Below are 24082 nucleotides of genomic sequence, written 5' to 3'. Positions count from 1 at the left end.
ATGCCCATTGCAACTAAAAATAAAAAGGATAATACTGATCTTAACGAATCAGCAACACAGAAGAATATTGATAAGAAGAGAGTGAATCTAGCCGAGACGGAAAGCGAGGCAGTAGGTGATGAAACGAAACTGAAAGTTACATTGGATGAAGAGGATGATACTATCACCATAAAAGTGGGAGAACTAAAGTCCCTGGAGGAATTATTAACCCTTTCGCTTCAAGCACCGGATATATCCGGCATCTATATGATGTGTATACAAGTACCATCTGTGGTCATGATGAATTCGTCGTTATCGGCAGAACATTTTCTGTTAATTCTATTGACGTATTGGATAAATCACATATTACAACTACACTTTCATGTTACATCAAAACGTGTTACTTAATATACATCAGACATCAATGATCGTTTACTGTTTCATTCCAAAATATCTATCGAATCCATTCGACGGTGAAACGATAGTTCATATTTGTTTTTCTGTAAAAATTAAGAATAGATCGGCTTAAGGTATAATTCTTAATTTTTAAAAAATTAAAAGTTATAAGTTAGGCTTTGGTTAAAAATTTATTTAGGAACAGTTTAAGCCCTTTCAATACATACAAGAAATAAAAGAAGTATTATGTTTCTAAACGGTATAACCGATTCAGGAAATGATTCGAACTCGAAAAATGAAAATAATTTCCATCTGTGTAAAAGATGACGAAGAAGCATGTGCAGCACATCGGAATCAGAAACGGAGTTAACTGATGATAAAGCGAAGGACGCCTATTGCAACATATCATGAACATTCAATAATTTCATATAAAAAATTCATCAATTTTCTTCAAAAATGTCGGGAATGACAAAAAAAATACGTAGATGTTCCAAAATTATAGACTACTTTGAACTGTTCATTTCGCAAGAACTCATAGAATATATTGTATATGAAATAAATTACTATTAGGCTCAGAAGAGTAATAACAATCTAAATACCCAAGAAAAAACGGCAGTAGACGAAATGTACTGCTTCTTTGCTTTATGATGTCACGTAACAAAAAATTACAAGAGTAATTACATTGCAAGAGTACTGAAATAAAAATAAATATTTACAAAGCAATATTTTTGGTGAATTAATGGTCAGAGATCGTTATATTTCGTTACTACGGATGATACATTTTTCACATGAACTTGAGCGCACTGATGATCGCCTAAGTAAAATAAGAGCCGTAACTAATATACTGCGAAAATCATTCAATGACACATTTCATTCTTTTCAAAAAGTTTGCATTGATGACAGTTTATTATTATGTAAAGGTCGCTTGTCTTTTAAGCAATACATTCCGACGAAAAGGAACCGGTTTGGCATAAAATCGTATATGTTTTGTAATTGTAAAACAAATTATGTACAAGACCTAATAGTATATGCCGGAATTTCAACTATTACAGAAAGTGAAAATACGGGAATTGGAAAATCGGAGGAAATCGTTTTGTCACTTTTAAAAAGAAAGATCATAAAAGGATCATGAAAGGAAAGATTAAAAAGAAAGATCATACACTCTACGTTGATAATTTTTATTCAAGTTCCGCGTTGTTTACCTTTTTTAATGTATGCGGGACCGTGAAAAAACGACGAAATGGAATGCCGAAGATTGAAGAGAAGTTAAAAGAAGGAGAGGCATATTTTCAGTCTTGAAAAAGTTTGTTAGTCATGAAGTGGATAGATAGAAGAGAAATTTACATGATTTCGAGTATGCATACTACAGATTTTGCAACAGCATCAAAATATGAAGGAAACACAGTATGCAGAAGCCTGTTTGCGTTATGTATTATAATAAGTCAATGGGTATAGTAGATAAGGTGGATATGGTGATAAGTACCGTTAATACAACACGAAAATCATTGAAATGGTATCGTAAATTTTTCCTCCATCTCATCGTCATCTGTGTGTGGGATGCATATTGCTTACATAAATACAAACGGGGAGAAGTCATATCGATGGCAAAACTCCAGTTAGCGTTAATAAAGCAAATAATCACAAAATAAAACATAATATAATTCGGTGTCATACCAGAGCCGCAGATAATCCAGCGAGATTAACGGAAAGACATTTCCCCTCACTGTATATATCAAGAGGTAAAAACCGAAGTCGAAGATGTGTCATCTGTAGTAAAAATGATAAAAGATCCGAATCGCGATATGAATGTAAAAATTGCAACGTTGGATTATGTATAGATCTATGTTTCAGAATATATCATACAGAATTATATTACTAGTTTCTACATATTAATCTACTAACTAATTTGTGTTACATTATTAATTATATTAAACGTTTAATTGTAAAGTCCTGTAAATCTAAAAACATATCAACTGTAATTGATCTAATGTTTATAGAATAACTAATATAATTTTGTAAGTCTTTCCATATTAAAAATGAAAAGAGTACGTGCTATATTAGAGCAAAAATTATTTTATTAAGCATAGTAATTATTTAAGACTTAGAAACGTATATACAAAAACCACACGCACTGTGCACATTTCTGGCGCGTGCTTCCGTTCGGTGACGGCACTTCGACGGACTGGACTGCCGAAGCGAAAGGGTTGAAGGAGGTATTTATGAATATAAAAACAGTCGCAATAAGACTACTATACATAACTTCAAAAAAGGACCCTGTAGTAAATAGAATAATTACAGATGACCAGGCAACGTCCTTGTGGCAAAGGATAGAGAAATTAGAAAAGAAAATGATGACAAGGAGTAGGGCAGAAGTTAAAAGGATATCGCGACCAAACAAACCTGTGGCGGCGCAAACGTCTCCGCTGGCACCTGACATTAGTGAAAAAGGAAAATCAAAGGGGCCACGTAAAAGAATAGACACAGGAAATCGCAAATGAGCAAGAGAAAACAGATATCCCAGGTAGAGGAAGAAGAATCGAAGAGAGGAGGCAACCGAAGAAGGTAGATTTAACGTATGCGGAGGCGTGTAGAGCATTGTCGGAAAAGGAAAAAGTAACCGAGAGAGAAAAATAACAGGGACTTTCAGGAAGATTGGAAAGAGCAGAAAAGTAGACGGAAAATTAGAAACAAGAGGCGGCAAAGAATATAGGAGTACCGAGTACCACGGGAAAAGTAAGACACATCCCATCATAGTCTTCCTCTGCAGCGTCGTCGTGACGGAAAGTCATTCCCTTTCTTGCAGTCTCATTAGCCAAATGCCTAGTGTGTTTGTACGATCGGTGAATAATCTACGTCTTAGCAAAGAGCTAATCAAGCGATCCTTGTATCACGAGTAGTAAGTCGAGTCCGACTTAGACTTCGAAGCAAAGTATATTCATTATCCCGTGGACCGTGGATTCGCCATATCGAACCTAGGGTCATTGTCATTAGCGTCTAGTTACCGCGGCCGCTTGTCAATCTTGTACCAACTATATCTGTGTAATAAACGTTTGTGCAGCAACGATGAACAACACCGGCGAAGACTCATTACACGCCCCTAACGCCAACCCGACATATATATAAGAAGCACAGTGATCGTGCAACGTCTTTTTAAAATGACATTATTCTATTATATTTTAAGCCAGACTTCAGAATCGATCACCTGAATTACCCCCAAGATTTACGATATTACATGTATATATTACATACCACTGTGATTAGCATCCTGATCCTTGTCGACATACATGGTGTCATATTCTTCGGATCGATTTCTTTCCTCCACACTGACGTCTACTTCTATGTTTCTCTGAAACAGCAAAAAAACATATAATAGACATAAACAAGCTTATACCAAAGATTTGTAAATCACATAAAATAACTGAATAGTGTCCTTAATAATTTATTTATTTTTTCGATGAAGTTTACAAAGTGTCTTTGGTATCAGAAACTATCACAAAATATACAGAAAATGATTTTTCTTATTTTTTCACTGAGTTGTATATTAATTTTCGTGTTTTTATGAATTCTACCACTAATGATTGTTATCAAGACTATTTCTAATGTTATGTGCGAGTACATGAAGTAAAAACCTTTTATGAAGTAGGTCAGAAATAGTAAACATATTTTCATATTTGTCTATGACAAGTGTTAATAAAAACCTGGAGGAAACAAATAAATAAGAATAAAGGTGGCATTATTATATAATACGAATATATAAAGTGTAAAAACTAATAATATAAGGATCGGCTATACTTTTTTTTTTTTCGTGGAGGAAATCCGCACGGATACCCGCCGTCTCTAGGGGGAAGAGCGGCGTGGTAGTGTCGGACTCCAACCGACTAAAACCTCCACAATGACCATCCCTATTGCGACCGAGGGGTGCCCGGGAACCGCTGTGACGACACACCGGGCCCCCCGCACACAATATTCCGTCCGTATGTCACGTCTCGCACTCTCCCAGGGGCCGACCGGATCCCCAACCGGACTGTTTGGTGCCTCCCGGGTGCTGGGAGGTCCAGCACCTAACTTCATTCCTCTTCGGAGGTCGCTGCGGCTCTCACGCGCCTTATATAGGCGCGTCCACGGGCACCGCTGCGCCCTCGTCGGCCAATCCTCTCGGGATGGGAAGCCCGCTCCCTCTCCTGCTCCGCCGCCTCCTTCCGCAGCATAACTATCTCGCAGAAGGAGGCTACGGCCTTCCTGCCCCTCTCGCTCGTCAACAGCGCTTCAAAGATCGCCGGTGGCGAGAGGATCCCAAACAATCCTAGCGGGATATTTAAATGCCGCATGGCGCAATACATCACAAAATCTTAGAGGCGTAGCCTTACATAAATGGTTCAATTACAACGAACGAGAATATAGAATATCACTTATACGACAACAGAATAAAACACTACGCTCTTATTAACAACAGACTTGCATTCGGCAACGACTACAGCGATTTAAAAATAAGAATATCTATCCAAAACCTATTTAAAGCCAAGTTCCTCCAATATCAAATACACCTTCAAAAAAATCGGTACTCATAAATTTAGAAGAAAAACATTGATACAAATAAATGAGATAAAAATCCCACATGACAAAAACCTAAACAATAAAGAAATTGACACAGAACTAGAAAAGATAGAATCAGTTACAAAATAAACAATTACATCCATCGTTCCAAAAATGTAATCTTTCAACTTTTCTGAACAATATATCAATAGGAAAATCCGTAAGCTGCAGAAAGATAAAAGTTATCTAATCATCCAAATAAATAACATAAAGGAAGCAAACGAGCCCAGTAAAAATAACTTACTCCGTAGATACCAACAGATCCTAAAAAGAATAGAAGAAATTATTTAGAAAGAATTCCAAAAAACTATAAACAATCATAAAAAAATAGATAAACAAAGTGATATGCTACTGCCAAAAACCGGAATAGATTCAACGAAATTCACACAAGAAAACATTAACTCTGTTATCGAAAAACTGAAAGCAATAGGAGCGCAATTCAAATTAATAAATCCCGGAACAGCAAACTACGAAATAAACAGCTCGAGAAACTTGTCGCTAATAAAATAACAGCGCTTAAAATAGGATTAAAGATAGACGAAATCAGTAACCAAGCACTTACTCAATTTTAACGGCATTCCAATTACAGTACTAATAAGCTGTTAGACAAATACATATTCCTGTATATTAAAAGCTCGTATTAGATTTCTAACACAGTACGCTTAAATCCCGTTTAATTCATTATTTATTTATTTATTGCACCGAATCTACTTTGGTTTAATCCGAATAAATATTTTTTGTATTGTCCGTCGTACGAAATCCGTCATCGTCATTCTGTTCTTCATCTTGACCCTTAACGCTCCAACTTTTAATTGTGAATATCGATCGGTTTAGTTTTTAAGTGTCAGATTTTAAATGCTACAATGACGTGTAAATAGTAATATTAAAGTCATTCAAAGCAATCTTTATTCGTCTCAGAAGTAATATAATTTTGATTACAATATTTATATTTATTATAATTGAATAATGTGTGGAATTTTTTAAAACATTCATTACGATACAAACAGGGGTTTGCGTTCACAGGTCTCACAGTAGAAAACTTTTTTTACCGCATTACCTCCTTTTGGTGTACAAACAAGACATTTTTTTTCCTTTCGGCAACTGATTTATTATATGGAATTTCCCATGTAAACGTTGTTCCTTATCTGTTCCGGAAGACCTGTCATACACATTGTTATTTCGAAAGTTAATTACGACCTGACTTACTAATAATTTGACAAACTTATAGTGTGCAAAGCGCTTTCTCCTTTCCTTTCCTGAGAAATCTTGTAAAGTATATAAGCATTTATTACGCTTATTTCTAGTCCCCAAAAGAACAATTTCCGCCACCATTTTAACGATTTTTTCGGGAAACAATATGTTGATGCATATTGATTGGCTTTATCTACAGTACTCAAGAGGCACACTTAGAGTAGAGCGGCGCACATCGGTGGTGCTCGAGAGGCACACAGAATAGAATACCGCGCATCGGTGGTGCTTGAAAGGCACACGCGTTAAAGGTTAATCAACCTGTAGTTAGACTCTCGGTTCTCATGTTTTCCTTCGGATTAGATCCTCTGCTAGGAAATCCAGTTCATAATCTGTTCATAATCCTATTCAATAATGCATTGTACAACGTCAAATTCCCTAACAAATGAAAACTAACAAGATTAACAGTACTAAAAAAGAAAGGAAAAAACGGGACTGATCTAACAAAACTATAGACCAATAAGTCTTCTTCTTAATACTAGCAAGCTAAATATATGAAAAAGTTATAAATAAATTAATAATAATATTTACAAATGACAACGAAATAATATGCAATCAATAATTCGATTTTAGAAAGCAACATTCTGTGATACATGCTATCAACAAATTTGCCTTAGACATTAATTTGCTTGGCTCTCCATAGCGGACAATGTCTAAATGCCTGCCCGATCGATTTAGAAAAGGCTTTCGATATGGCCAGACCGTATGGCTAGAAGTTATAATTTATAAACTCGATAAACTGCAATTTCCTCCTCATGTAATAAAAATAATCTGAAGTATGGTTAAAAACAAAAAGTTCAAAATACATAAAGAATGAATTACAACAGGGAATAGTCAACTCTCCAATTCTATTTAACACTTTTACAGTCAATCTGCTAAAACTCTTTGAATAGATACCGACATCTGCATAAATACAATCTCGTTTGCAGGCAACCTAATAATTTTCGCCACAGGTTACAAAATATTCAACATATAAAACAAATTATAACGTTTATTTTACAAAATCGGTACTTACTTTAAAAGCAGGGAATTAAAAATAAATGCAATGAAATGTGAAACAATATTCTTCAGATTTACACTTAAAATAGCCCATTCGGAAGTAAAAAAAACAATGGAAAAAATTGCGAATTAAAGAAATTACGAATTCCCAAACGATAATACCGCACAAACAATTAATCAAATACCTAAGGGTATAACATGACATGCAATCAAATATCTATACATACACATCGACACATAATCAAAAAAAGCAAACAACAAAAGCAAATATAACAAGAGCCAAGACACATCTAATAGATCTATGAATAAATCATTCCGCCAGAACAACAAAAAGTTACACAATAAGTTAATAGGAAAACTATTTTACCCACAGTCTTAATTCTTTGATAAAGCAAAAAAGAAAAAAGGATAGTATCAAGATATATACCGCCTAAAATGTTTCTGCAGTAGACGCAGCGAACTCATCACAGAAAGCGACAATATTGCAGCATATGCCAATCATGTTCCATATTAACCAAGAGACCAATACAAAAGCAATATATTCATACAATTACAGATAGATAAAAAGAAAAGAAAGCTAGAGAGAATAAAATCTATTAATGGTTTAACTAACAATACACAAAATCAATAAATACCTCAACAATTACAGATAAGTCTATATATTACAGATAAGATTGTAAATATGTATATATATACATACGTAAATACCCTAGACACAAATCGTAGGCTTAGACTTGTATATAATTTAGTTGATAAATCACACAAAGCAAGCGTAATTTTTATAGCTAACAACCAAAATACTTTTGAGCACAATAAAGATAAAAATATATCATAGACAAAAAAAGAAAGTATCCAAAAAAACATACCAAATACCCCAAAAACGGAACTAGTCTTGAAGACCAATTGTAGACATTAAGACTAAAAATATATAATATAGAAATAAAACTTTTTACCCATGTTTTATAACATTATATGCAATGAAATTCAATTTCGACATTTAATGAAACGCTTATTAATGAATAAAAAAATCTAAACAGTGATAAGTTCTCCAATTACCCCATTACAAGTTCAAATCCCTCATAATTAATAATTTTTTTGTATTTTTATTTACATTTTTTAATCCATTTTTAATGAATATATTTCTATATGCTTTTTCTTTTTTAATATATATAATAATACGGAATTCCACTATGGGGAAGAACAGCAATACATCCTAACCGGCTGGCAGCGGAAACGAACAACACAACAAACATTGTAAGAAGACTAAAAAGGAAATGGAAAACCCATCAGATCTCATAAAAAATATAACCTAGCAAACACGAAGATGGCACCCCGCTGGAGGTAGCCACCCACATGCTATATTTTTATTTTTATTTTTTTCCTAATCACTAAAATATAATACTTTACCAAATGTCCTTCTGGACAAATTGTAAAAACCAAAAATAAACTAGAAAAAGAAAACCAGAAAACTGAAAATCTACGCCGCGATATTCGTTTGCTTTAGCATTAAGGACGTACATATAGAATTCGTGAGTAACCTTGCATCTGATGCTTTTATCACGGCTCAAAAAGATTCTTTACCAGACACGGAAAAAGCACTGATCTAAATTCCGATAACACTATCATCTTCACCACAATAAAACACAAACTTGACATCATTAGTACAAAGCTTTGTGTTAATATTTTATTATATTAATAACAATCAGCAATACTAAAATTAAAAAATATCTCACTAACAATAACACTAACCGACTTTTCACACAGTCCTCGTATTCCATATTTTAATGGGTTATGACAGGTTACAGTTAAATCCTGCAAACGTCATCTCATGCGTATCATGGGAACACTTTGTTTACCTCCGAAGAACTCGCTTGACAGAAATAGAGGCCATCCTGAACTCACGATCGTTAATCTCTTTCTCATCCAATCCCCAATGCCTTCAATTCTTTAACATCCGATTTCTTCCTAATAGGTGGAACATTAACAAGTACGCCTGACTACGATCATATCGAAATAAGGACAGGTCGGATATCATTTTAGCAACATGCGCAAGTCCTCGAGCAAAATTTCTGGAAGCGGTAGTATAAAGAATATCTTAACAAACTCATGGTAAAAATGGCACCACACAATCAACTATAAAAGAGAGCATGCTGGTCATTCACTCAATCTAAGGCAATACCCACTCAGCCCCCATCGCTCTGGCCGATAGAACGCATTATCGTCATCCACTTAAAGGAGGATGGAATAACCTGTGTGGTAACAGACACGATGAATGCGAAGTGTCAAAAAAATAGTTCCGCTACCAATTGATCACTCTAGCGAAACGGAAACGTAAAACTTTGAGCGTTGCATTTTGTGCAGAAGTAGTTATAAGAGTACTTATCATAATTAGACTGACGTGTATATACGCTTAGTAGTAATATTTCAATTATAATTCTATACGTCACAAAAATCACAAAAATAAAAAGAAATAAACTAGCACTAAATAAAATAGCATCACTAAGTTAGATAACATTTTGTATGGATGTCATAACTCTTCAGTAGCTCATGAATTACATTGCATTATAAACGCATTAGATGTAAGAATTATCTGTATATGTACACATACCTCTACACACACACAAAAATATATAACAAATCAGACGATAATTTTTACAACAACCATTACTAACTCATAGCCTTTATTTCTTATTGATTTTGAACGTGACTGTTCAAGAAGGGATGACATGTTGCGTGTTATAACGCGATATACCGAGGGTTCTGTTATGCCGCATTTATGCCACTGTCAAGAACAACCGCTATTTTTAAGAAATAGATTTTTAGCACGACGACCATCAGCACACTAGCACCTAAATGGTGCGTAAGTGATTTGGCGGATTGATAATGGCATGTATTTTTAACTGTTCCACAATATAACTCGACGCATCTCGAATATTCAACGATGACGATTCAACGATGTATACACTGCACTAGGCCTTGACCACCCTTCCAAGAGCACAACGTACAATGGAAAGGAGGATACGAAGTATTAAGGATACAGAAATGGGTAATTTTTAGACCGAATCATACAGAACTACAGGAATCAACAAAATCGCTTCAACGAGAATTCAATCACAGAATGTTAAGAATCAACAAAATCACATGTACGAAAACTCGGTCATGTCAAAATAACCAGAATCAGTTAGTTTTCATAATCTCAAAATACACACCACATATATACACCAGTTTGTGCATAAATATAGTCAATTCATAACCAATCCATCAAGCAATCTACAATACGAGAGCAAACACGATCGATCTTGACCGGATGTGCACCCTTTTTCTCGATCCTACACTATTTAAGTTGCAACTATGTTTTTTGGGCCGTAATGAATGCAGTAGCAGGAAGTTACCAAATATCAGAATCTGGACTTGTGAAAAATTACATGCAATAATTGAAAAATTTAATCAAGAATGGTTAGGAATTGTGTGACTACATTGCTTATAGTTCAACATCCATTGCACAAATGCATAAATGAAACATCGAATTGAACATCGTTTCCATTATCAGAATTGAAGAATTATACGTAATTTTGAAGAGGAATTTGACCGAAATGAGAACTGCGAATTAGAAACTGTTTAAATAGTGAGAAAAAGAGAAAGTAAAAAGCCACACACACACAAAGAAAGAAACAAACAAAGAAAACATGAAATATGCAAGAAAATTTTGCAAGGGAATTGTGAGAGAAAGTGCATCTGGCTGCAAAGTGTAAATACAATTTGTGAATCAATTATGAAATGTTTAAGAATTATTAAAACATTTTTTCCGGAAGAAGGGATCATTTGCGACCAATAGTTTCTTCGAGACTTTTGCTCCTCGCGATGAGTAGAATACGTTGCAATAAAAAATTTGGTCTCCTTGAGGTCAAGAACGTTTTTGCATAAACCTTTTTGTTACGCCCCGAGGGTTACTATTCCTAACCGTCGCTCGTGGTACTACAGTGTCGCAGACAGATCGTCTTACATGACCGACGAAAAATATACAGTGTTGCGACAAGCGCATATTTGTCATGAAGCAGCGAGTTCTGGAAACGTCGATTCGCCTTCGGTCCGTTATTTTATTTGCACAAAAAAGGTGGCATACGTGATCATAGGCGCGAACGGTGGCGTGACCCGAGCGTAGTGGAGTCGTCTCCCAGAGAAGACAAAGAAAAGATCGAAGGGCATCAATCTCATTTGAAGATTCAAACGGCATGCACAGAGAGGTTCTGACGAATAAAATTAAAGTCGCTTAGTCTAACGAATTCATCGAGAGATATCATAAAGTCGGGTCGAATTTCTGTAACACATTAATTGTATTCATCGTTAAATAATTTGTGACCTGTGCATTGTAATATTAAATATTGTTAAATATACAAGTTTATATTAACTCTGTTAATTCAGTGTTAAACTCACTTGAACTACATCTGTTATCTTAATCGAAACAGGGGAACGACTAACTCGCGGCGTCGATTATCCGAATCGTAGCGAGAATTTACGCCTCTCGCTGACGCTTTTTTCTCGCGATCGCGTCTCTCCGCGAACGGTCGTAATACTTTTTTTTACAAATTTCCACTTACGAATTTCAAATTTCCGCGTAGAATCACACTACGATGCCCTTTACGTCCTTTACACTCCATATATACAAACCCCGCTTGACTTCAGTTTCCACGCTATATACAAATATTTTTTGAAGTTTGGCTTAAGTTTATATTAGGTTTTGGATAATTGTTTTACCTACCAAATATAATATTATAAAAAGTATTACAATTTGGGTATTTTGTATATTTTCTTACATTATGTGCATTTTGTGTAATTTTACGTTTTCGAATTTTCTATAAACGCATAAAAATCTACAGTAGTTGCTAATTTCTAATTAATTTAAATTTCTTTATTCTACACCAGTACCTACATCAGAATAATCTTTACTCTGTAAAATCCGAACTTAACTCAGTTTCAATTATTATCCTAAGATTACCATTTGTTTATCTACAATGAGAGCATAATAGGTAATAAGATGAAATTGAAGTCAAATACGCACTATGTAGCAAAGCAATATCTGATGCTATCTAGGAAGCGGGTAAGTATACATACAGTGCTGGACAAAAGTATTGGCACAGCATGATTGTTATGATAGAAATGCTTATAACTACTAAACAAATTGATTTAAACAAAAAACTTTTTGACGTATTTATTTATTATCTATTCTAGTTTATTACATAACAAGAGCAACAATATAAATAAAATAATACGCAAAATAATAACAAAAATATATTTTTTGAACATTTTATGGGTGGACAAAACTATTGGCACAGTAGAATATTTACGCTTATAACTAATTACATAATAAACTTCTAATATTTTGTTGGCAGTCCTTTTCTTTTAAGGACTTCCTTTAATCTTCTGGGCATCGAGTGGACTAATTTTTTAGTGAATTCAGGTACAATATTGCTCCATTCCTGCAGAAGAACTTTCTTCAGTTCAGACTTGCTTGTGATATTATGTTTCCTAATTCTTTTTTCCAATTCGTTCCACACGTGCTCAATGGGATTCATATCGGGACTTTGAGGTGGTGTGTTTAATGTGTGGGCAGTATTATATATTATCCACTGACGAACAATATACGCCATATGTTTAGGATCTCGATCCTGCTGAAAATAGAAATCCCTGGGGAGGTTTAATTTTTGAGTACTTTTCAAAAGATTTTGCTTGAGTATATTTAAATATACATATTTATCCATTATCTCATCAATGAATATAAGTTCTCCTACACCCGATGATGCCATACATCCCCACACCATTAAACCACCACCCCCATGTTTCATGGTGGCTTGCAGATTCAGTTCGTCCATCTCTGTGTTGGGTTTTCGCCATACTAATATTCTGCCGTCAGATTTAAAAATATTAAATATTAAAAATATTAAACTTACTTTCATCTGAAAACATGATCTTTTCCCAAAAATCAGTATCTTTCGTAACAAATTCTTTCGCGAATTCCACTCTTTTCTTTTGGTTTATTTTACTGATGTAGGGCTTTCTTCGTGCTGCACGGGCAGAATAACCGGCATCCTTCAATACCCTACGTACAGTTTTGGTACTTACTTCTTTTTCACACTCAGCTTTTAACATCGAAGCAATTTCAGTCGAATTAGTTTTTGGATCCTTCTTTACAATATTTACGATTTTCCTTTTTTCTCGAATTGTTACCTTAGAAGGGCGACCACTCCTAATTTGATTCTCTAGATTTTCTTCACTTTTAAAGCGTTTTATGACTGAACGCACAGTAAAACGACTTCTGTTTATGATTTGTGCAATTTCGTTGTAAGATTTATTCATCTTATATAAATTTAATATTATTTTTCTTTCTTCAATTGTGGTTTCTTTCGTTTTTCTAGACATTATTACTCTTTCTTGGTTTTTTGTTGTTTAATAACTGAAGTCTCCAGTTTCACTGATCGAGTGTTATAATTAAGAAGATTAAAGGAAGTCCTTAAAAGAAAAGGACTGCCAACAAAATATTAGAAGTTTATTATGTAATTAGTTATAAGCGTAAATATTCTACTGTGCCAATACTTTTGTCCACCCATAAAATGTTCAAAAAATATATTTTTGTTATTATTTTGCGTATTATTTTATTTATATTGTTGCTCTTGTTATGTAATAAACTAGGATAGATAATAAATAAATACGTCAAAAAGTTTTTTGTTTAAATCAATTTGTTTAATAGTTATAAGCATTTGTATCATAACAATCTTGCTGTGCCAATACTTTTGTCCAGCACTGTATATCTTACGTTGAATGCAAACAGGATACTTGGGAAAATTGCTTATAGTATTGTCAGCTCCAATCTAGACTGTTTAACTGCAGATCTTGTGCAAATGAACATCTTCACATTTCACAGTTGCAGGCAAAGCAATTCCGACTGATTATATTACAAATTCTACTACAAAGTTTGGACATTGATTCTTCTATCGAGTATTGTAAATATGTTTTTGACAAAATAAATACTCTTAAAGTGAAGGAGTGAGATAGCTTGTAGCCGTTTGAAAGACATTTACTTGTCAGATTTTTAAAAATTATTCTATTCCTTATTACGTATACCATCCCATATTTAATTATTTTCCTTTAATAGTAATCAATTCCTTCCCTTGTACTAAACTATTTTATACGTATTAGGTCCAAATGGAAGATGGAAATTATACGGGAAATAACACGCGATCCTTCTACGATAACGATATACGTAAGTTCATCGATACACGTTTATTCCCAAAGCTTCGGCAATTAACTGATTACGAAGCTGTGCACGTGTCACACACTCAAGAAAACCATCTGCTCAGTAACCAGATAGACCGAACAGCCTGCATGCCACATCTGTTGAAACAATAACTAAAAAGGCCCCTCCAAAGGGACTACACCCTGGATAGAAGCACCTTCCTAAACCAGCGCTAAAACAGTCCGTTGTAGCATCTCGAGTCAGTCTGTTCTAACATTCCGAACCACGCTGTTGTAACGCTTGAACCATCACTCTGTCAGATTTCTGCAATAAATCTCATTATCGCATACAAAGTTCTATTTTCTTCACCCTATTCGTGAAAGAATCATTTCGTTCGAACCGCCACGCGAGGAGATCACCGGCGATCCGTTAATTTCGCGATCTCTTGTGTCTCCGACGTGACACACGCTTGCCATTGCCGGTATAAGGACGTGCTCCTGCGAATACAGGATGTATGATCTTCTACTAAATAATATATATTATTATATGAATAGCGTGTTTTTCCATATTTGCAAAAAGAATTTGCTAAAACACAAAATTTTAGTAAAAAAGAAAAACACAATACTGATTGAACTAGTAAGAGATTATACAGGGTATACATAAGTTGGGAATAAATAGGAACGTATAGTACTCATCAAAATAAGTAAGAAAGGTGTTAATAAACATGAATTCTAAAACTACTATTTTCTGAGTTATAAGGTGTTCTTGCCAATAACATATGTTCTTCACAATTTTGTATTGAACGTATTTATATTCAATATGTCCAACTATACGTTCAATTCAACACAACTTCTGGACGCTTTTTTTATAGAATCATGCTCATATCGAAAGATCCCCGGCATTTGTTGTATCTCTGAACAGCAGTTTCAGCTTCGTTGTATTAATTAACTTAACTGAGCAACTGTTTTACTATGTAGTATAATCTTATATATTAAACATCTCGTAACTCCGAAACTAATAGTTTTTGAACACATGTTTATTACAACTCCTTTGCATCTTTTGATGAATACTACATGCTTCCATTTGTTTCCAACTTTTATATAACCTGTATACTCAATTCCGTGACAAATCAACAATCCGTCGTTCATAAAGTTTCTAATATAGAAGATCTTGCAGACATAATTTTGCATAACCTGAAATAACAACAAAAATAAGGATGCGTCTTCTGATGCCGAAGCGTTCAAGGCATCTAGAAAAGAATTTAGATAATTTGAAGCACAAAAAGAACGTAACTCTATAGAATTACTTATGTAAAAAAAGTTATGCAAATCAGTAGGCAAAAAAATATACAATTTTCTTGGTATCTTCTATTTCAATACATGAATTTTAATATCAGAAATGTGGTTGTCCTGTTATCCGAAAATTTAATTAATTAAACATTTTTGTCTACCTATTAATTATTCGCGGTTCTATTGCATCAGCAGCTATTACTTTGGTTGCAAACCTACTGTTGTCTTGTAGCGTAATAGCTGCAAATCTATTACTTTTTCTTTCGTACTTCCTATTTTAATTCTAACTTATAATAAGACTTTAAACGTTAATATAACATGCTTTGTTTGATTATATTGTATGAATATCCGTAATAACGACAAAGTTTGGCCTCTAAATACCGTGAAAATCTATACAATATTAATTTGGTGAGTAAAATGTCATTTTTCTAATATTTAAATTTAGATGATCTGTAAACATTGTTTCGATTTGCAAAAAGCTTCGACCTCTCGTTTTTTAGTACAGAAATCATATAAAACATACAGTCTCAGAATTTTCAACTTTCGTTTCCCTCATTGTAGTAGCGTACCAACGTGTATCAAACTCCAGGAGTTTTGCGCAGAAATTAATTTTTAACATTCCTTTAAAATGGATATGAGAGTTTGGAACTGAAAGAAAGTTTTATTGCTGTGTCAAATTCTATCTGTGTGTAAACTATAGATGCAAGCAAAAATAGTTACGTTTCCTCTCCTCTTCCAATGATAACGGATTGGAAATATATTGGGAAAAAAAAGTTTAATCTTCAGACTGCGAAATATTTTGGAGCGATTAAAATTAATTAAAAATAACTACTTTGTTAATAATGATTGAATCGAATAAAAAATTGAAATATTAGATGAAATTGTTGAAGAAAAATGTTTCAAATAAATTCTAAATCTCGTTGCAGAAATTTATCACAATTTCTATCTTTTCTAAGCTTCTGAATCATGTTTTATTATCATAAATGATACCATAAGATCATAAGATCAAAACGAGAAAAAATACGAAGAACAATTTCTTTATATCTTCATTTGAATTAGAAAAACTTATAAAGAAAAGAGAACACGAAAAGGAAAGGCAGTAAGAATTACATAGGTATTAGGCATGAGACAAATAATTAACATAAAATTAATTTACATATTTCTAGTTCGTTGGGTTCCAACTTTGTTTTTATTTTTATTAGTCAGTTGCTTTGTTCCGATATTTCGTGAACATACTAATTTACTTCTTCAGAGGAAGTTTGAAAATGTATAGCGCACCATATTAATAAAAATACAAAGCCCCAAGAACCTAGAATATGTCACCTAATCATCGTAAAGGTTTAATCTCTAAAATTTAAATTAATTGTGTTGCAAAGTGGAGAGATGTTGTCAATAAAATTTTTGATCTTGATTTTCAGTAAAGAAGTCGTTACATCGTTGCAGCAACCGAATAGACAAAATTAAATAAGTTTCTCTTATGATGGAGTTACGGCAGCCATGTAAAATTCTTCCCATTCGTTCCGTGTACTTCAACTACGTTTTCTCAAACTTAGCAAATTTGAATTCACGAACAGAGTTGTCTTCAAGAAATTCTTATTTAATCTAATAGTAGTAGTAGTAATAGTAATGGAAGCTTTATTTAATTTAATCTAGTTTGATTCCACCATATATAAAATCTAAATAAGATAAACATTAAATATATTTGCATAATTAAAAGTAATCTAACCAACTTCTTAATATTATAAATGTTTCTTTTTTTGCTTGTAACAAATACAAAAGTAACAAATATTCATTGATTTAGTTCTGTTCAGTGTTGTATAAACTTTGACTCGCTGAGTCGAATAGATTATATAATACACATGTAGTAATACACGAAAGGAAGACTAAAAGTTATTATTTTATTATTATTTTATTATGTTATATAATTTTATATTTATAAATTTTTATAATTTTAGTAGACGGAATTCTTCTGACAGAAGCAATGAATAGATTTAATATATATTTCAAGGTAGTTAATCATTACTAATATGGTAGAAACTATTGGATGTGAAGTTACTAATATAACTACACATATGCAAATTCCAATTTTAAACATTCTTTTGACCACCGCTGTATAAAAGATTGGACCAGTACTTGTGTAAATATCAATATACTTAATACGATGCAATTAATACAATAAATATTAATATTGTTGTCTGTGAAATCCATTAGAAAAGAAAGAATATTAGAATTTTATAAATCATTATAATTGTAAGACAAGAGAAAGTTAATGAGTAAGTAAATAAGTAAGCAAGAAAACAAGAAAAGTATAATTTGAGTCAAATGTAAATACTATAATCTTTTTACATGGCAAAATATAGAAATTTATCAAAGTTTTCTTTGTTCGATGCAAACGAGCGATTTTTTCTGGCACGTTATGTCGCAATGTTACCAAACAGACAGCAAAGCATTTGTTGCGATAAAATGTATATATACAGTGTGTAAAGAAAATAAGTATAACGAGAATTCTACAAGAATTGTTTTGTTTGTGCAAAAAAACGACCTGAACTTTGAAATGTAAGGTCAAATTTTTTATTACAACGTGTTCTGCTCATCACGAGAAATATGACTCTCAAAGTAAACATGGGTAGCAAGTAATCCCTTCTCCCGAAAAAAATGTTAAAATTTCAATAATTCTTAAACTGGATTTGTTCTTAAATGTGTTTACATTCTACAGTCGGATGCAAGAAAAGTATTATAGCATTTACTGATACAGTTTAATACCCCAAATCTATATGTTGCATATCTTCTTTTCTTCGTTCCTTTCTTTTTTCTATGTTCTTTTCTTTATTTTTTTCTTGTTATTTAAACAATCCCGAACTTGCACTTCTCATTTTAGTCAGGTTTCTTTCAAAAATTGCATATCATTCTTAGTTAAATAATAAAAATTTCCGGCTTCCTTACCACCAATTCTTATTCTGATAGATAAACTTGTATACAAAACTGTTTTATATACAATTATATTATTTTAGTTTCTTGTTTATTTTCGAACGTTCCTACGTGTTCGGAATCTTCCTAATGTCTTCGAACGTTTCTTCATTTAGTAAAACTCACTCACTAATTAAATCACCTGAACAAACCAGCATACCAATAGAACAATTAACCACGAATCTCTGCTCTGCTACCATGTAAAAGTATGGAGAGAATTTGGAGAGGTATTACAAAGAACTTTATTCTAACATTCACATAACTTAGCTCGCCACGTGGGCTACTCGCCAGAGGCCTAGAGCACGAGATTTCACACTGTACCTCTCTCTTTTGTCTCTACGGAGTTCTAGGCCATCATGCGACGCTCACACACATACCAAAGAGGGGATACATATTTGTGTGTGTTTTCGCTCTACGTTCCCCCACTGTCGCACGTACAATACAAATGTACTATGTATTCAACACAAGTAATTACTTCCTTTTAATTAGGCATTCCTTTAATAAGGCATGAGGAAAAGCAAACTTAAAACTTGTAATTTTCTTTAAACGTCTATAATTCGGAAACTAAGGTATATATACTCATAAGACCTTTTTCTAATTATTTTAGTATGTAGATTCACCCCCTTCACGATAAAGAAAGGACATGAATTTATGACTCACTCTGTTTGAAGTTGTAAATTTTAATTGCGTATGATAGTAATAAATTTAATACTTTTCTTTCTAAATCTCTTAAGAAAAGGTTTCATAATGTTTCATTAATCATTTTCTGTCCTCTAATGTGAACATCTTCCAAAATCTTTTCATTCGGCATATTCAGAAGCTTCTTAGAATGTGTAACAAAAAATTTCATTAAAGCTTCTAAACCGCGAAGACAAAGAGAATTAGATATTGTCACGCCTCGCGCTCCACACGAGCCGTAACGTGAGACAAGAAAAGGAATACGTCATAATTCGTGAATAGCGCGAGCCACAACTCTGGGCAAATGGTATTAGGAACAGAAAGCTTAAGGGAAATAAAAAGTACGACACGTGCGAATACTTTAATATCGCAATAAATCAACAAATATAGAAATAATTTAAGAAATACTTTATTATACTAAAGAGCACGGGAAGATACGGGAAGATACGGGAAGATAGATCTTCCGTGCGCTCTCCTCACCACAATACCCAGTACGATAAGCAGACAACGAAAATTAAGAGACCACGATCCTCCAACGTAGCATTTGCAGAGATAAGCAATTCCCACGCGCCAAAGGATCAAGTATCGGCATCAGCGAAGGTAATGTCACGTAAAATAATAATGAATTTAATGAGAAAAGAAACTTTTATTTTTCTCTTATGTTTACAATACACTTCCGAGCTCTAGGCGTGACCGTTCAAGACTATCTGACTGCTCTACTGCTCTTACTGAGGAAAACTCGGTGTGGGTGTTCCCTTTGGAACTCAGAACGCGGATTCGTTGTCCACACTTTTTGGTGGAAAAGCGAGGGTAATGATCCGCGATGCCCATTGGTAAATGAATTAGGTAATAAAGACAAGGAGAGCTAGATATGGCTCGTGGGCATCCTTGTTCATGGGAAAAGTCTTATCTTGCCAGACACCCGCTTTCTCCGTATTAGGTAAGAGCGTGCAACAAACATAAGGACCATCTGTAAACCGAAAATGTTTATGTGAAGAAAACTGAAACTGAACAGATTCGGTTTATGTCGTCTTCTTAGGCCTGCTGCGAGTTAATAGAACAATAGATAGGTCTTGGCGTCCGGACTACGGGGAATCTCGCAAGGATCGTCACATCTGGCGTACCACATGGCAAAAAGGAAAATTGATTCGTGACAGTAACCGTGTGTCAAGGAGAACACGACTTATCATCAGCAGAAATTAAAACTGCAAGATTAACTGTAACAGCAAGGACTTCCTGAAATAACTTCAACATTTCCAAGAAAGCCACATCAGCGGAGACAAGAAACCCTAATACTTTTGGAAGGACATCAACAGGAACGAAAAACGTGTCACGTAAAATTACAAGCCACGACTCAGATTATTAAAAAAAAAAAAAAAACAAGAAGGTTGAGCCAAAACGCAACTATTAACTTTCTTTCTTATTGCACTTTATTATGCATTTAATAATCACTGTTGAAGTAATCGTCACTTCTAAGAAAACTCTACATCTGATCTTCGGTTTCTCAAGCGCTGAGGTCATCGATAGCGCGTAGACAAAAGAATGCGTCGATGACAGACCATAGGCGGTACACGTGCGACGTTGGTTTCGGCGGTTCTTTTAGTCTCAGGGTAACATTGCTAGCGTGAGGATCTGGATCAGCTTACATTGTATTCCACACTTTGTACGTTAATATTCACAATATATATACTTACAATACCTTACAATTTACCCACGCGTTTCTTTAATTCCACGTACATCGAATAACCTTTACTCTAACAACTTTATATAAATTAAGTAGACAACTGATATAAGGGTAGAAAGCAGATAAAAAGATATTGACTGTTCGAAAGTTAGAAAATCAGTAGTTTTGACGATGTTGTGGCGGAGTAAAGCTAGTGATGGGTGAGTCTAAGGACACGAAAAGAGCTGATTTGTTAAGAACACGTTTTCATTAGGAGAATGTGGGAAATAGACTTCGCTGTCAATTGTCTGATTTTCTAGGGTGGTGGGTGAGGAACGGTGCTAACCGCCCTTGAGAGAAGCCTGCACACGGAAGATACCGAACGTCAGAAAACTACTTTTACGAGATAACTTTCCCGTATCTTCCCGTAGTAGGCAAAAGTGTAAAGAACACTAGAAATAAAAGATGCTTGTTTTTGGTTTAAAGGATCTTAACTATGAAAATGCCAAGATCTATGGTGGATCCTTAAGAATATTGAGGGTGCGCGGCAAGGATGTGTAGACATCTGGTTGCTATCTTGCTCTCGGCGTGCGGCCTGGTCTCTAATGTGGATTGAGATGTGGTTGACGTTGCAAACGCGACGAACAAAGACGCAGCGCCCACAGAAATAATTACCTGCCAAACTTCTCGTTACCATGGAATAAACCGTTATGTGGCAATTATACCACGATGGTTTTAGTATAAATAAGCGTAGCCACTTAGAACAAGCTGTAGTTGAGTACAAAATTGGTTTAGAAAAAATTAATGATGGAAAGAGTTAATATCAAGTTGAATTGAGATTCAGTTAGAGAAGAGTTTCGAGTTTTAAAAGTCAGAGTTAACATCAAGAACCCAGTCTTCAAACAATCATAATTAGACAGTTTAGTGCGATATTTCCAAAGTGCGATAGTCAGTATATACAGTGCTGGACAAAAGTATTGGCACAGCAAGATTGTTATGATACAAATGCTTATAACTATTAAACAAATTGATTTAAACAAAAAACTTTTTGACGTATTTATTTATTATCTATCCTAGTTTATTACATAACAAGAGCAACAATATAAATAAAATAATACGCAAAATAATAACAAAAATATATTTTTTGAACATTTTATGGGTGGACAAAAGTATTGGCACAGTAGAATATTTACGCTTATAACTAATTACATAATAAACTTCTAATATTTTGTTGGCAGTCCTTTTCTTTTAAGGACTTCCTTTAATCTTCTGGGCATCGAGTGGACTAATTTTTTAGTGAATTCAGGTACAATATTGCTCCATTCCTGCAGAAGAACTTTCTTCAGTTCAGACTTGCTTGTGATATTATGTTTCCTAATTCTTTTTTCCAATTCGTTCCACACGTGCTCAATGGGATTCATATCGGGACTTTGAGGTGGTGTGTTTAATGTGTGGGCAGTATTATATATTATCCACTGACGAACAATATACGCCATATGTTTAGGATCTCGATCCTGCTGAAAATAGAAATCCCTGGGGAGGTTTAATTTTTGAGTACTTTTCAAAAGATTTTGCTTGAGTATATTTAAATATACATATTTATCCATTATCTCATCAATGAATATAAGTTCTCCTACACCCGATGATGCCATACATCCCCACACCATTAAACCACCACCCCCATGTTTCATGGTGGCTTGCAGATTCAGTTCGTCCATCTCTGTGTTGGGTTTTCGCCATACTAATATTCTGCCGTCAGATTTAAAAATATTAAACTTACTTTCATCTGAAAACATGATCTTTTCCCAAAAATCAGTATCTTTCATAACAAACTCTTTCGCGAATTCCACTCTTTTCTTTTGGTTTATTTTACTGATGTAGGGCTTTCTTCGTGCTGCACGGGCAGAATAACCGGCATCCTTCAATACCCTACGTACAGTTTTGGTACTTACTTCTTTTTCACACTCAGCTTTTAACATCGAAGCAATTTCAGTCGAATTAGTTTTTGGATCCGTTAAAAGGATGTAATGTTATGTAATAAACTAGAATAGATAATAAATAAATACGTCAAAAAGTTTTTTGTTTAAATCAATTTGTTTAGTAGTTATAAGCATTTCTATCATAACAATCATGCTGTGCCAATACTTTTGTCCAGCACTGTATAAGCAAGGTGAGAATTTTAGACATTGTAACACTCTCTTCTCTAAAAATGTCGAACTTGTAATACGTTTATCGTTCGAATAAATTGGGCGTTGACTATTACTGTCTACAATCAAGAATTATTATTGTATATTTAATCAGGTTTTCTTTAAGAATAATAAACATTTAAAACGACCGTTTGCTGTTCTAACTTGTGATCTCGTCGCGACTGAAGGAATCACGCAGATTACGGTGCCTTCAATAATAGAAGACGCCTGCGAGTTTATTGCATTTCTCCTCCTACTGTTAGTAGAAACATCTGCTCGTTTTTGGGCAAGACTTGCAAAACCACATAGGTTGTCCGCAGAAATCACTGTCGTAAATAATTAACTATTTGAAATATTCATTCTTGCTTCTTACGCTTTAAATTCAAGGTATTAAGGGAAAATAGTTATTTGCTGTTATAATCAGTGATCTGTCGCGACTGAAAGAATAGCGCGGATTAGGATACCTTCAATAATTGAAGATGCCTACAGGTTTATCGCATTTCTCCTCCCACTGCTAGTAGAAACATCTGCTCGTCTTTGGGCAAGACTTGCAATGCCACACTAGTTGCCACAGGGAGTATTATTGTTACAAACAGTCTTGGTTCATGCTAAATGCCAAAAGCAAGAAGCAATCACAGAGGCGAAGACCATACTAGTAAGAGGCCTGCAGAACATCGGTTTAAACGTTTGTTAGTTGCCGAAATTAAAAGAGAAGCAGGGAGGAGTCGAAAGAATTAGGATTAACGATAGACCAAATAGAAATCAGTTCTTCGTCGTCAATTTAGAGAATATAGCGTTTACGATAGCGAAAATCATCCCTGTTTTATAACCTACATAGAAAATTAATATCAGA

General features: G+C 34.1%; 1 protein-coding gene across 1 annotated transcript in view; it reads right to left on the bottom strand.

The window, feature by feature from the left end:
- LOC132911135 (uncharacterized) overlaps positions 1-3970 on the bottom strand; it is a 55598-nt gene extending 51628 nt beyond the window's left edge. Inside the window, exon 1 of the mRNA XM_060967534.1 lies at positions 3625-3970. Coding sequence (XP_060823517.1) covers positions 3625-3669 — 45 coding nt within the window. The 5' untranslated portion in view covers positions 3670-3970. The remainder of the gene's footprint in view (positions 1-3624) is intronic.
- Between the last annotated feature and the right edge of the window lie 20112 nt (positions 3971-24082).

Source organism: Bombus pascuorum, chromosome 10, assembly GCF_905332965.1.
Source record: "Bombus pascuorum chromosome 10, iyBomPasc1.1, whole genome shotgun sequence".
In the NCBI taxonomy this organism is placed as follows: Eukaryota; Metazoa; Arthropoda; class Insecta; order Hymenoptera; family Apidae; genus Bombus; species Bombus pascuorum.
The sequence above is the reverse complement of the archived record's forward strand: the minus strand, read 5'-3'. Positions and strand labels throughout refer to the sequence as shown.